This window comes from Oryctolagus cuniculus, chromosome 17 (assembly GCF_964237555.1).
Source record: "Oryctolagus cuniculus chromosome 17, mOryCun1.1, whole genome shotgun sequence".
In the NCBI taxonomy this organism is placed as follows: domain Eukaryota; kingdom Metazoa; phylum Chordata; class Mammalia; order Lagomorpha; family Leporidae; genus Oryctolagus; species Oryctolagus cuniculus.
Genome location: NC_091448.1, coordinates 18,699,889 through 18,714,727, shown reverse-complemented (window position 1 = coordinate 18,714,727; position 14,839 = coordinate 18,699,889). Strand labels below are relative to the sequence as shown.

General features: G+C 48.7%; 1 protein-coding gene and 1 long non-coding RNA gene across 3 annotated transcripts in view; one reads left to right on the top strand and one right to left on the bottom strand.

Moving 5' to 3' along the window:
* LOC103351583 (uncharacterized) overlaps positions 1-14,839 on the bottom strand; it is an 82,029-nt gene that overhangs the window by 18,849 nt on the left and 48,341 nt on the right. The window lies entirely within an intron of this gene.
* Positions 1,812-14,839, top strand: part of LRRC37A (leucine rich repeat containing 37A) — a 49,104-nt gene continuing 36,076 nt past the window's right edge. The window contains exons 1-3 of the mRNA XM_008271590.4: positions 1,812-7,186; positions 10,788-10,859; positions 13,422-13,493. Coding sequence (XP_008269812.3) covers positions 1,845-7,186; positions 10,788-10,859; positions 13,422-13,493 — 5,486 coding nt within the window. The 5' untranslated portion in view covers positions 1,812-1,844. The remainder of the gene's footprint in view (positions 7,187-10,787; positions 10,860-13,421; positions 13,494-14,839) is intronic.

Genomic DNA, 14,839 nt, shown 5'->3' with positions numbered 1-14,839 from the left:
AGTCCCAGTTGGGGTGCCGGATTCTGTCCCGGTGGCTCTTCTTCCAGTCCAGCTCTCTGCTGTGGCCTGGGAAGGCAGTGGAGGATGACCCAAGTGCTTGGGCCCTGCACCTGCATGGGAGACCAGGAGGAAGCACCTGGTTCCTGGCTTCAGATCGGCGCAGCATGCCGGCCGTAGCGGCCATTTGGGGGTGAACCAATGGAAGGAAGACTTTTCTCTCTGTCTCTTTTTCTCACTAACTCTGCCTGTCAAAAAAAAAAAGGATTCATAAATAATAATAATAATAATAATAATAATAAAATTACTATGTGTCAAGCTATGTGCTAGGCACTGGGAACAAGATGAAGCCCCTTTCTTGGAATTTCTATGCCTGGCAATAAACAAGGAATGGATTCGATTATAGGAAGGGCTCTGAAGGAAGTCAGGGGGTTCTAGTTAATAGTAGTATTTCAAAAAGATTATTTAGCTTGCTGACTTTAACATCCAAGTGTCTTCTCTATGTGTCACAGAGGGTAACCTCTGAAAAGTGGCATTATTACTGAGCCAGGGTGGGATGGGGGAGTTTTCCCATGCCAATTTGATGGGCAAATCATTTGGATTCAAACCCTCTCCCCTACATTGCTCACCCACCTAAAACCCCTCCTTCAGAAATCTTGGAGTCATCACTGATTTCTCTCTCTCTCTCTCTTTTTTTTTTTAAGATTTATTTATTTATTTGAGAGGTAGAGTTACAGAGAGAGGGAGAGAAAGGTCTTCCATCCACTGGTTCACTCCCCAAAAGACCACAATGGCTGGAGCTGAGCTGATCTGAAGCTAAGAGCCAGGAGCTTCTTCCAGGTCTCCCATGTGATTGCAGGGTTCCAAGCGCTTGAGCCATCTTCTACTGCTTTCCCAGGCCATAGCAGAGTGCTGGATTGGAAGAAGAGCAGCCAGGACTTGAACCAAAGTCCATATGGTATTCCAGTGCTGCAGGTGGAGGCTTAGCCCACTGAACCACAATGCTGGCCGCCATCACTGATTTCATGGTAGCTCCTACCTAACAGAGTTAATTATCAAACATGAAAAAGAATATTGAGACTTTAGAGGAAATGGCCATATTTTTAAAAAAATATTTATTTATTTGAAAGGCAGAGTTACAGAAGGAGGGAGAGACACAGAGAGATCTTCCATCCTCTGGTTCACTCCAACAGTCTGAGCTGGGCCAATCTGAAGCCAGGAGCCAAGAGCTTCTTCCAGGACTCCCATGTGGGTGCAGGGACCCAAGTACTTGGGCCATCTTCTGCTGCTTTCCCAGGCCATTAGCAGAGAGCTGGATCAGAAGTGGGGCCGCTGGGACCCGAACTGGCAACCATATGGGGCTGGCACTGCAGGCGGAGGTTTACCCTACTATGCCTCAGTGTGAAGGGCCACATTTTAAAACAAATAACCATAATCTGCATTCTTCTGCCTCTGCCATAACCGGTCCTCACGAGAGGGAGACTATCTCTTGGATTTCAACTCAGAGGAGGAAGAGTTCTGGCTGCCAGAACCAGACTACCAGTTCGGAACACCCCAAGAAGTCAGGCCCTGTGACTCCTTGGGAAGCTCTGCCTCCCTCCACCCCATGTAGTGGGCTGCTGGATTCCTGGGCCCACATCCTGCCTGGCCATGGGGGAGGGGAAATCTGGTGGGGAGGCAGCTGTCCCCTCTGCAAGGTGAATGGGGCACTGACCCCGAGAAAAAGCCGTCTGGACACAGAGCAGCAGAACCTAACTAAGGATTTGTAGATAAAGGTCAGGTGTCATAAGTGAAGGGCGGGGCGGAATGCACAGTTGCTAAGGCACGGGTGGCAAGGAGCAGCCACAATGCACTGGCTCCCACTCAGGGTGCACTATGTGTGTCTCCCTGGCCTGAACCACGGTGCCCCAGAAACTCCACGTAGGATGATCCATCTGTGCCTGTGGGTCCCATGGGTCCTCTTCGCGTGGCAACCATCGAGGTTGCTAATCCAGGCAACTCATCCTCCGGAGGGGGCCCAGGACCCAGTCCAGCTGACTTCTGAGCCCTGGTCTTCACACTCCTCTAATACCCCACCCGAATCGCCTGATGCGCTCACACCCCCTGCAGATCCCGGCGGCTTCGATTACCTGGGGTCGTCTGCTCCCTCCCAGATGTTAGTCCCACCTCAAGAGTCCACTGCGAATTTGGCTCCTTTTCTGGACGTGGATTCAGCTCCAGAGCTGCCCCCAGAGCTGGACCAGCTGGGTGTTCTGTATCAAGATCTGAACAGCAAGCTCACTCGGCAACAAAGGCTCCCAGAGGCCGTCCCAGTGACGGGTGGGGATCGGCATCAGGCCCCGGCTCTGCCTCCTCAACCAGAAAGTAAGAGTCACCAGGCATTTGAAATACTCGTTCCACCGCTAGACGGTCAGAGTTCAAAGCCAACCAAGTTTATTGTTTCAACCCCAAACCTGAAGGAGGATCTCACTCGACATCGAACACTTGCTAAGGTTGTTGCTGGAACTCCAGAAGAATTTGCAAAGTTTGGACGTCCAGATCAAAGTTTTCTGGATGATTATGTCAGCTATCCTGACAGCTTACCCCTGGCATTCGAAGAGGACTCAGGTGAGCACCCAGAGCCCTTTCAGAACGTTGAACCATCACAATTCCAGCGCAAGGGCCAACTTCAAAGTCCGGAGGTTCTTGAGGAGTTCCAGTTCCCTTCACCCCAGCAAGAGGGCCCAGCTCAGCCTCCAGAGCCCCTCGAGGACGCTGCACCTGCTTCAACCCAGCAGGAGGCCCTAGCCCAACATCCATTTGCTACTGAAGAAGTCGGAGGTCGACCATCAGTACACCATGAGGTCAATGCCCCGTCTCCACCTCTGCGCTCAACCTTGCCCAGCGTCACAGTCAGACCTCCGGACGTGGAGCTTACAGTGACACCAGAGGCAGGCAACGACGCTCAAGCTACTCCGGGCCAGCAGCAGGCCCCGGCTCAGCCGCCAGAACGCTATGAGCAGGTGGAACCTTCCCCGCGAGAGGGTACAGAGCCCTCAGAGTTCCCTGTGGAACCCGAACCGTCATTAACCCAGCAAGAATACCCAGCCCAGCTGCCAGAGTTTGCTGAGGAGGTCAGACCACCAGCCGCGCAGCAGGAGGGCCTGCCCGTGAGCACGGAGCTTTCTCCCGGTGAGCAGGAGCAGCCAGTTCGACCCTCTGGAGGCCATCCGGAAGCCCCAGAGCAGCCTTCACAGCTCCCTGTAGAGGTCAGGCCTCCAGCTCAGCAGGAGCCTCAAGCTGCGGCTCCAGAAGTTGCTGTGGAAAGCATAGCGCAGACTCTACCAGGCTACGCGTGGACAGTTCCACCTGCAGGTCAGGAGCAAGCTTACAACTACAACTTGCCCAACGCTACAGCTAAGCCTGCGGATGTGGAAATGACCATAACGCTAAAGCCTACCAAAGAGGGTGAAGCTTCGGCCCAGCAGGTGGCCCCGGCTCAGACTCTAGGCCCTTTCCCCAGTGAACAGGAGCAGCCAGCTCAGTACGCAGGGTCTCCCACGGAGACAGAGCCTGCTCCAGCCCCGCAGGAGGCCCTGGCTCAGACCCCGCGCCCTCCTCCGGAGGCTGAATTCTTCCCCAGCGAGCAGGGGCAGCCAGTTCAGTACGCTGAGCCTACTGCGGAGGCGGAACCTTCTCCCGGCGAGCAGGAGCAAGCAGTGCAGCCTTCTGAGTCTTCCGGGGAGGCCGAATCTTTGGAAAGCCAGCTGGAAGGCCCAGCTCAGCCTCCGGAACATCAGGAGGTGACAGTTTCACTTCCAGGTCCCCATCAATATCAACATCCAGACGTCCCCAGTGTGACGAGTAAACCTCCAGATCTGCAGCTCACCATAACACCAGAACCCGCGGCAGAGGAGGGAACACTGCCAATCAAGCAGGAGACCACAGCTCAGCCTGCAGTCCCAGTCCACGGTGAGGAACCTTCGGAAACTCAGCATGAGGCCCCAGCTGTGCCTCCAGGGTCTTTTGAAGAGGTTGAACCTTTACCAGTTCCGTCTCCAGAAGTCACTGAGGAGGAGAAACCCTCTCCAATCCAGCAGGAAGCCCCAGCGCAGCCTCCGGAGATCCCTAATGAGACCGTAGTGCAAACTCCAGAGCTTCACTATCAGGGTCAGTCTCCAACGTTGCAAGATATCTCCATCCAACCTGCAGAGAGTACTCATGAGGTTGAAACTTCAAGCCAACAGGAAGCGCCGGCTCAGTCCTCAGGGAACCCTGAGCAGCCTGAGCCTTTTAAAGATCACGGGACAGTGATGGCTCAGCCGCCAACCACCCCTGAAAAGGATGAGCATTCTCCAGTTGATCAAGGGATCCCAGCTCGGCCTGAAGAACTTGAGGGACCTTCTCCAAGCCAGCAGGAGAGCTCAGTTCTTCTTCAGAAGCCCACTGTGGGTGCTGAACAATTATCAGTCCAACAGGAACAGCCTGAGCCTTCGACGGAGAATACCATGACACTTTCACCTCTTGATCTGTCCGTGTTATTCAGAGGTCATCGTTTAACGTTGCCTAAAACCACACAGAAACCTGTGGATCTTGAGGTCACCATAACTTCAGCTTCAGAGGTTGAATCCTTCCCAGGTCAGCAGAAGGACTCTGCTCAGCCTACAGGTCTCACTCAGCAAGCTGAATTTTCTCCAACTCAGTTTGATCCTCCTTCCCAGATCCTAGAACCCACTGAAAAGGTAGAGTTTTCTCCAGCTGAGCAAGAGGCCACAGATGAGACTGCAGATCCCCACAACGAGGTAGAACCTATTCCAATGCAACAGGACTCTCCATCTGTACCACAAGCGCCCCCTGGGGCTGACTCCTCTGCAACGCAACAGGAGGTGTCAGAGCACCCTCCAGAAACCCCTAGTGAGGCCAATCTTTTTTTGCCACAGCAGGAGGTAACACCTAAGGAGTTTGGAACTCAACCCCCAGTATATCAGGAGGTGACATTTCCAACACTCACTCAGGATCGAACTCAGTATCCACAGTTATCCAGAAACCTATTTCAACCTTTTACCATGCAAGTTGCCATAACTCCTTTTCCAGCAAACCCTGATGTGAGACTTCCACATCTAGACCAGGTTCAGGCTCAGCATCCAAACCTGGCTCAAGTCATGGTTCAGCCTTCAAATCTGGGACTTAGCACGACTCCAAAACCAACTATGCAGGGTGACTTTTCTGCAACTCAACTTCCGGAGCCACCTAAAAAGGTTGTAGCTCAGCTCCCAGTATTTCAGGAGGTGACAACTCCAACACCAGTTCAGAATCCAGTTCAGTATCCGATGTCACCCAGGATCACATTTCGACCGCTGAAGCTGGAGCTTACTATAGCTCCACAACCCACTACAGGCGGTGAGCTTTCTCCAACCGTGCAGGATACCACAAGTCAATCTCTAGAGCCTCCTAAGGGAGTTGGTGGAGGTCAAATTCCATTATATCAGGAGGTGACAGTTCCAAAACAAGGTCAGAATCAAGCTCAGCATCCAGAGTTACCCAGCATCACATTTCAACCTTTGACCTTGGGGCTCACCATTACTCCAGAAGCCACCATGCAGGCTGAGCATTCCACAGCCCCGAAGACCCCTCCAACACATGCTGAGGCGATACTTTCACACCCAGACCTGATTCAAGCCACAGATCAACATTTGGACCTGGGAATTGCCTTAACTCCAGAACTCAACACAGAGGTTGAACCTTCTCCAACCACACCAGAGACCCCAACCCAGCTTACAGAGTCATCTACAGAGGTTGCAGCTCAACTTCCGGTGTATCAGGAGGTGACATCTCCAGCACCAGGCCAGGATCAAGCTCAGCCTCCAGTGTCAGCCAGTGTCACAGATCAGCCTTTGGACCTACCACCTACCAATACTCCAGAACCCACCACGGAGGCCGAGCATTCTACAGCTCTGTATCCAGACAAGATTCAGACGCAGAATCCAAACCTGACTCAGGTCACTGTTCAACATTTGGGCCAGGAATTTACCATAACTCCAGAACCCAGTAGTACAGAGACTGAACTTGCTTCAAACATGCAGGAGACCCCAGCCCAACATCCGGCATCAGCTAGTGTCACAGTTCAGCCTTTGAGTGTAGTGCTTACCACAACTCCACAACCTAGCGTGGAGGCTGAACATTCTACAGCTCTGAAGACCACAACACCTCCTCCACTGTACCCTGAAGCAACACTTTCACATTCAGAATATGTTCAGGCTCAGCATCCAGAAGTGACTGGAGTCACAGTTCAACCTTTTGATCTAGAACTTACCTTAACTCCAGGATCCAAGGTGGAGGCTGAGCCATCGCCAGCCATCCAGCAGACCCCAGCTCAGCCTCCAGAGCTACCTACAGAGGCTGTAACTCAACCTCCAGTGAATTATGAGATGACAGTTGCAACACCAAGCCAAGATCAAACTCAGCATTCAATGTCACCCGGTGTCGCAGTTCAGCCTTCGAAGTTAGAGCTTCCCATAACTGCAGAACCCACCACACAGGCTGAACATTCTACAGCCCTGGAGACTACAGTGCCTCCCCCAGTGCACTCGCAGGTGACACTTTCACATCCAGACCAGATTCAGACTCAGCATAAAAATCTGAGTCAAGTCACAGTCAAACCTCTGGGCCTGGCTATTACTGGAACTCCACAATATACTACAGAGGTCAAACCTTCTACGACCATGCAGGTGACCCTACCTCAGCCTCCAGAGCCACCTAATGAGGTTGCAGCTCAATCCCCAGTGTATTACGAGATGACAGTTCCAACACCAGGTCAGGATCAAGATCAGCATGCAACATCACCCAGTGTCACAGCTCAGCCTTCAGAGTTGGAACTCACCCAAATTCCAGCGCCTGCTACACAGGTTGACCTTCCTATACTCCTGAAGACTACAGCTGTACCTCTAGGCCAGATTCAGATGCAGTACCCTGAAGTCACAGGTCAACCTTCAGATCTGCAGTTCCCTGTGACTCAGTATTCTGTAAATTATATCCCAGAAAGTGCGTTAGCTGTGCAAAAGGAAAAGAATGCCACCCAAAACACCGACACATGTGAGCTCTGTACCTGCAAAGATCAGACACTGTCATGTACTGGTCTCAGCCCAAGGCAGAAGCTCCACAGAGTGCCTGTGCCAGCGCCCAATACCTTCAATGGCACCTTCATCATCTTGTAAGAACTGCCCTTCCTCACTGTTCCTCACATCCTGCATGTCATGGTAGCCTTTTCCTCAAGATCTCCCTGGGCCTCCTTCAAGTCCTCAACCTGCATTGCCTGACTTTCTCTCTTGACCCCTTCCTTCCTTCCTCCCTTCCTTCCTTCCTTCCTTCCTCCCTCCCTTCCTCCCTTCCTTCCTTCCTCCCTTCCTTCCTTCCTTCCTCCCTCCCTCCCTCCCTCCCTCCCTCCCTTCCTTCCTTCCTCCCTCCCTCCCTCCCTCCCTCCCTCCCTCCCTCCTTCTCTTTCTCTTTCTTTCTTTCTTTCTTTTTCTTTCTTTCCTTCCTTCTTTCTTTCTTTCTCTTTTAAAGATTTATTTATTTGAGAGGCAGAGTTACAGACAGAATGGGAGGAAGAGAGAGAGAGAGAGAAATTTTAACATTTGCTGGTTCACTTCCCAAATGGCCACAATGGCCAGAGCTGAGCCAATCTGAAGCCAGGAGCCAGGAGCTTCCTCTGGGTCTCCCCCATGGGTGCAGGGGCCCAAGGACTTGGACCATCTTCTGCTTTCCCGGGTCACAACAGAGAGCTGGATTGGAAGAGGAGCAGCCAGGACTCAAACCGACACCCATATGGGATGCCAGCCCTGCATGCCAGGGCTTTAACCCACTGCACCATGGCACTGGCCCCCAGAAAGATTCTTTAAAAATTTTTTTAAATTGATCATTTTCTTTTTAAAATATTTTTATTCATTTACTTGAAAGGCAGAGAGAGCACCCATCTACTGTTTATTCCCTAAATGTCTAAACATCAGGAACTGGATTGGCTAAAGCTGGGAGCTAAGAACTCAATCCAGGGCTGCCATGTGGGTGACAGGAGCACAACTACTTGAGCCATCACCACTACCTCCCAGGTTCTGCTTTGGTAGAAATCTGACCCGCTGCGCTGGCATCTCATATGGGTGCCAGTTCAGTCCTGGCTGCTCCACTTCTGATCCAGCTCCCTGCTAAAGCACCTGGGAAAGCAGCAGAGGATGGCCCTAGTGCTTGGGCCCCTGCACTCACCTGGGAGACCCAGAAGAAGCTCCTGGCTTCTGGATTCGGAGCGACTCAGGTCCAGCTTTTGTGGCCGTTTGGGGACTGCACCAGTGGATGGAAGGCCTCTCTCTCTCTACCTCTACCTATAACTCTGTCTTTCAAATGAAAAAAAAAAAATCTTAAAAGAAAAGGAAGCTGAAGTCAGGAACGGGAGCTGGTTATTGAGCCCGGGGAACTCTGACATGGGATACAGTGTCTCAACCACCAGGCAAATGCCCATCCCAAGAAGATAAGTTTAGAGACTGTGTGTGGAGTCATCTAGAAAGGGAAGCTTAATTCAGGGACATCAAATAGGAAAATCTCTAGCAAAATCCAGGAGTAAAGTGGGAGTGGGGCCAAGTCAGCGGCTGAGATGAGAGTGAAAAGGAAGTCCTGGGAGACTACAAAGAAAGGACAGATCTGGTGACTGACCAGACTTGCGGGGATGGGTGCACAGAAATGAAAAAATGTGGCTCCACAACTCTGTCCTCGCTGATGGTGAGAACAAGTGGCCTAACAGGTGGAAACAGCAGTCAGAAAGGAGAGCCACTTTGAGGGAGATGTGTTCCATTTTAATTATTTTTTATTGGTGAATGTAAAGCAAAGAAAGGCTTCTGGTTGAGTGGAAATGTCTACTAGGCCGATGAGCAGATAGGCAGGCATTTGTTTTGACTTATTTCTGCTCCCTCCAGAAAAACATGTACATAAACCATACGGGTGACATTGTTGCTGAAGGGTGAGGGTGAGGACAGAGGTAGAAGTAAGTTATCCAGAGCTGGCATTTAAGAGCTTCTGTTAAACAGGCATCATTCAACAGTACATTCTCACTTTTTTTTTTTTTTTTTTGAATTTATTTGACAGAGTTAGAAAGTGAGAGAGAGAGACAGAGAGAAAGGTCTTCCTTCCATTGGTTCACCCCCAAAATGGCTGCCATGGCTGGCACTGTGCCAATCTGAAGCCAGGAGCCAGGAGCTTCTTCCTGGTTTCCCATGCGGGTGCAGGGCCCAAGCACTTGGGCCATCCTCCACTGCCTTCCCAGCCACAGCAGAGAGCTGGACTGGAAGAGGAGCAACTGGGACTAGAACCTGGCGTCCATATGGGATGCCGACGTCACAGGCGGAGGATTAGCCTAGTGAGCCGCGGTGCCGGTCCCTCACTTTTTTTAAAAAGGTCATAGAAGGGCCGGCACCTCGGCTCACTAGGCTAATCCTCCGCCTCGTGGCGCCGGCACCCCAGGTTCTAGTCCCGGTCGGGGCGCTGGATTCTGTCCTGGTTGCCCCTCTTCCAGGCCAGCTCTCTGCTGTGGCCCGGGAGTGCAGTGGAGGATGGCCCAAGTACTTGGGCCCTGCACCCCATGGGAGACCAGGAGAAGCACCTGGCTCCTGCAATAGGATCAGCGCGGTGCACCGGCCACGGTGGCCATTGGAAGGTGAACCAACGGCAAAGGAAGACCTTTCTCTCTCTCTCTCTCACTCTCCACTCTGCCTGTCAAAAAAAGAAAAAAAAAAGGTCCTAGAAGAACATGGGATAAAATGCAACAATCTGCAGCCCCATACCCTTGATCTCTCATCCTCTGCGCTCCAGCACCCACAGCACAGCCCTGTTACTATCTTGCTGTGTGCCAGGCCTTGCAATTTCTCCCCCTCACATTTTCTCCCAGGGGAGGTAATTCTTTGCTCCTGATCAGTGGTTTGAGCTCTTCCCCATGCACTCTGTCCCAGAGACTGCCCGTGTCGGCACATTAGCCCATCTGATGGACTGTCCATGTTCATTCACTGTCTGGAGAGATTTCAGCAGAGGGCATCTGGCCCAAGTGTTAGAATTACCTGCTATAGGTAATTATTTCTTTATTCATACTTGCTGGTAATGATAAACTTCGCCCAGTTTTCTATTGAATTATCCTTTTCTTACTGATCTGTACAAGAAGTCAGTCTAGACTTGTATAGAGACTGTACAGAGCGGAAGCTAAGCTAGGTGCCGCCTCATTGTGCCAGGGCCCCGCAGTCTGTATTTCTTTTTTTTTTTTTTTTTTTTTTTTTTTTTTTTGACAGGGAGAGTGGACAGTGAGAGAGAGAGACAGAGAGAGAAAGGTCTTCCTTTGCCGCTGGTTCACCCTCCAATGGCCGCCGCTGCAGCCGGCGCACCGCGCTGATCCTGGCAGGAGCCAGGAGCCAGGTGCTTTTCCTGGTCTCCCATGGGGTGCAGGGCCCAAGCACCTGGGCCATCCTCCACTGCACTCCCTGGCCATAGCAGAGAGCTGGCCTGGAAGAGGGGCAACCGGGACAGAATCCGGCGCCCCAACCGGGACTAGAACCCGGTGTGCCGGCGCCGCAAGGTGGAGGATTAGCCTATTGAGCCACGGCGCCGGCTCAGTCTGTATTTCTTAATTGTGCTTACCAAGAAGGTGACAATTCTAGAAACTGGAAAGCTGGCAGTATTTGCCATATTTCAGTACTCCTCATGGAGTCGCCACGATTCTTCCCCTTGTTTTGTTAATTTTTTTTTCCTACCTATTCAAGAATATGAACTATGTTTCTTTATAGAAATTTCCAAGGAAATTCTATTTCCTACATTGACGACGACGTATGGAAAGCATACCACTGGGTTGAGAAACTGTGAGTACATCCTCTCTAAATACGAATACAAAAAACTAACTGCATTGTAAGCTCTTGGTTCAGTATTTTGAGGTCAGTCTCTCTTAGAAAAGGTATTTAAAGGTATTTACTCCTCTATATTGCAAACCAACCTCTATTGATGACAGTTCTATGGTTAACTTAACTAAATGCGGCATTTGAAATGAGACCACTTGAATTTATTTTTCATTATGTAAATAATAATACATGATTATAGTCTTGATAAATAAAAAAGAAGTAATAGGTATAGTGAAAATGTTCCTTGCATTGTAACCTCCCACCCCTGAGCTAAGTTGCTGTGAGTTTGGTGTATATTCTCCCACACCTTTCCCCTAACGTTTCCCTGCAGACATTTTTGCATATAGCAAAACAGGCACGCTATGTGGTTTCTTTTCATTTTAAAATATTTTTATTTATTTATTTGAAAGGCACAGTGACAAGAGAGGGACACATACACCCAGAGAGAGAGAGAGAGAGGGAGGGAGAGAGATGGAGAGAGAGAGAGAGAGAGAGAGAGATCTTCCAACCGCTCGCTCACTCCTAAAGTGGCTACAATAGCCAGGGCTGGGCCAGGCTGAAGCCAGGAACCAGGAATTCTATCCAAGTGCCCCACGGTGGTGGCAGGGATTCGAGTACTTGGGCCATCATCTTCTGTCTCCTGCGCGTATTAGCAGAGAGCTGTTCTACAACACGCACCCCCTCTTTACCCGTTCACCCCTTGATACTGTCCATCTTCTTACTGATGTGGTGGGTGCATAAAAGAGGTTCTGTCTGAATCTGGATTTTTCTGATTACTTGTGAATTTAAATGTCTTTATATTTATTGAATATTTGTGGGTTTTTTGAGGTTTCTGTCTTTTGTCTATTATTGAATTGTTTTTATCATTTTCTTATTGATTTGTGGAGGGAATCAGTTTAGATCAATAATGCTGGAAAAAAATCCTTAACATTCAAGGTTAATTAAAAGGCATTTCTTCATGACAAGTTTATATGTCATATCATTGGTTCAATTTTTATACCAAGCCATAAATTCTTCTGAATAAAAATAAAACATAAAATAAATATAGTAGTCTCAAGGAGAGGAATTATGCCTAGTTTAAAATAAATTCCCTAGGGGCCCGCAATATGGCACAGTGGGTTAAGCCAGTACTGGTAATGCCAGCATCCCATATGGGAGTGCTTCTTCAACTCCTGGCTGCTCTGTTTCCAATCCAGGTTCCTGCTAACGTGCCTGGAAAAGTAGCGGAAGATGATCCTATGGATTGGACCCCACCATCCATGTGGGCAATCCAGATGGAGTTACAAGTTCCTGGTTGGTCCAACCCTGGCCATTGTGACCATGTGGGGAGTGAACCAGTAAATGGAAAATCTGTCTCTCTCTGCCTCACCTTCTCTCTCTGTTGTTCAGCCTTTCAAATAAATAAATCTTAAAAAAAAAGCCCTTTAGTCTGCTAGAATTAGGCTTCAATTTCAATTTATGAATTTGTTAAAAAGATTTATTTGAAAGGTAGAGTGACAGAGATAGAGGGAGAGACAGAAAGAGATCCCCCATCCTCAAGTTCACTCCTTAAATGGTCGTGATAGCCAGGGGTGGGTCAGACCAAAGCTAGGAGTCATGAACTCCATCCAGGTCTCCTAAGTGGGTGCAGGGGCCCAGGTACTTAGGCCATCATCTGCTACTTTCCCAGGTGCATTAGCAGGGAGGTGGCTTGGATGTGGCGCAGGTGGGACTTGAACTGGCACCCTTATATGGGATGCCAACATAGCAAGTGGTACTTTAACCTGCTGGCCACAATGCCAGCCTCTTAATTTATGGATTTTTCAAATACTGTATATGGTTTACATTTCTCTTGATTGTATCACATTTCGAGATTTTGCTTCCCAAACTTGTAAAAAAAATCAGTCATCTGCTACAAAAATAAAAAACATTAGGTTACTCTGGAGGGGGGAGAAGGGCATAGGGAAGGCTGAGGGATAGGAGTAGGAGAAAAATCTTTTTAAAATTGTACTTATTTGAGAGACAGGGAGAGAGTGTGTGTTCCAACTTGTTGTTTCATTTCCCAAATGCTTCCAACTGGGCCAGGTGAAGCGAGGAGCCTGAAACTCAATCCAGGTCTCCACACGGAGGCAGGGGTGCTACTGCTCAGCCGTCACCATTGCTTCCCACTCTGCAGCCTGTAGCTGGCACAGCTCCACGTGAGGCTTGGAAGAAGAGAGGAGGAGATGGTGCTTCTGCCAATCTTGGTGCCACACAGACTTAGGTCTATCAGGGACTTTGTGATCTACAGAGTAGGCATTAAATATATGATTTGATGGGTAGGGGTGTGTGTGTCTGTGTGTGTGTGTAGATGAACCGAAAAAGGGGAATGTGAGAAAAGATTTGAATGAAAATAGAGCAGAGAACACCAACTTGAAGTTAAATTAGAATTATGGTATCTGGATGGCACCATTACTGAGGTTTCTGATATATATGGAGTTATTCCTACATAGCAAATAATTGTAGTTAGTTTGCATTTTGATCCAGAAATAACTTTTCATTTTCCAGAATTCTCAGTGAAAATTACTTGACTGAATTACATAAGGATTCATTTGAAGGCCTGCTATCCCTCCAGTATTTGTAAGTTAGTTAACCATATTTATTTATGAGAATTTAGTTATGCTTTCTATAAAATGAATAAGAGGTTCAAACTACATAATCTCCAATGTTTCTTTCAGTAAAGAATTATGCAATTCTGTTAAATCTGTGTAGGGTCTCATACCATCTCTAGCATTGAATATATACTATGCAGTTTGTATTTTTTAAATTATATAGACAAGTTACAGATAGAAAAGCACTTAACTTATAGAGGAAGGTGGTAATAAGATTTGATTCGCTGACATCTATATGGACTTTGTTACATAAGTGTCTATATTCTGTTTTCTTATATTTAAATTTAATCAACAACTCATGGATCAAATCCTATCCAGGTCTGTTTTTATACAGCCCCTAAGTTAAGAATGCTTTTTACACTTATAAAGGGCTGTAGACGAAAAAGAAAGGAAGCAAGGAAGAAGATGCAACAGAGACAGAATGTGGCCACCAAGCCTCAAACATATACCACCATCTGGCCTTTACAAAAAAGGTTTGAACAAGTTGGTCTAGTAGAATAAAGGGAATTAAAGTTAACCTCGTATTTCTGCCTAAAGGTGAAGAAATACAGACTACCAATATTAATTTAAATACTATTAACTCAGAATTTTTTGACATTTTAATCTGAATTGGATTAACCTTTAAATATTAATTAGCTAAACCAATGGCCTGTATAAATACTATTAGCAAGGATATTAAGCTATCAGGAGAAAAACTGGTATTAAGGATTTCAATGCAGGAATTGCTATACTGTATTAAAAATAGATGTTTAAAATGATGGCTAAATGGTATAGAGGTATTGTATCATTAATCTTTATTAAACTAATTATTGGCACTCTTTAGCAAATAGATTCTTTTTTTAAGATTTTTAAAAAAATTCTATCTGAAAGGCAGAGTCAGAGAGAGAGAGGGAAATGGGGAGGGAGAGAGAGAAAGGGAGAGAGAGACAGAAAGGGGGAGAGGGAGAGAGAGAGAGGGAGAGAGAGAGAGGGAGAGAGAGAGAGGGAGAGAGAGAGGTAGAGAGAGAGGGGGAGAGAGAGAGAAAGGGAGAGAGGTAGAGAGAGAGGGAGAGAGAGAGAGAGGGAGGGAGAGAGAGGGAGGGAGAGAGAGGGAGGGAGGGGGGAGAGAGGGGGGACAGAAGGAGGGAGAGAGAGAGGGGGAGAGAGAGAGGGAGGGAAAGGCGGAGAGGGACATTTTCCATCTGCTGGTTCACTCCCAAGGGGCACAAAGGCCAGGGGCTGGGCCAGGCCAAAGCCAGGAGCCAGGAGCTTCTTCCAGGTCTCCCCTGTGGGTGCAAAGGCCCAAGCACTTGGGCCATCCTCCGCTGCTTTCCC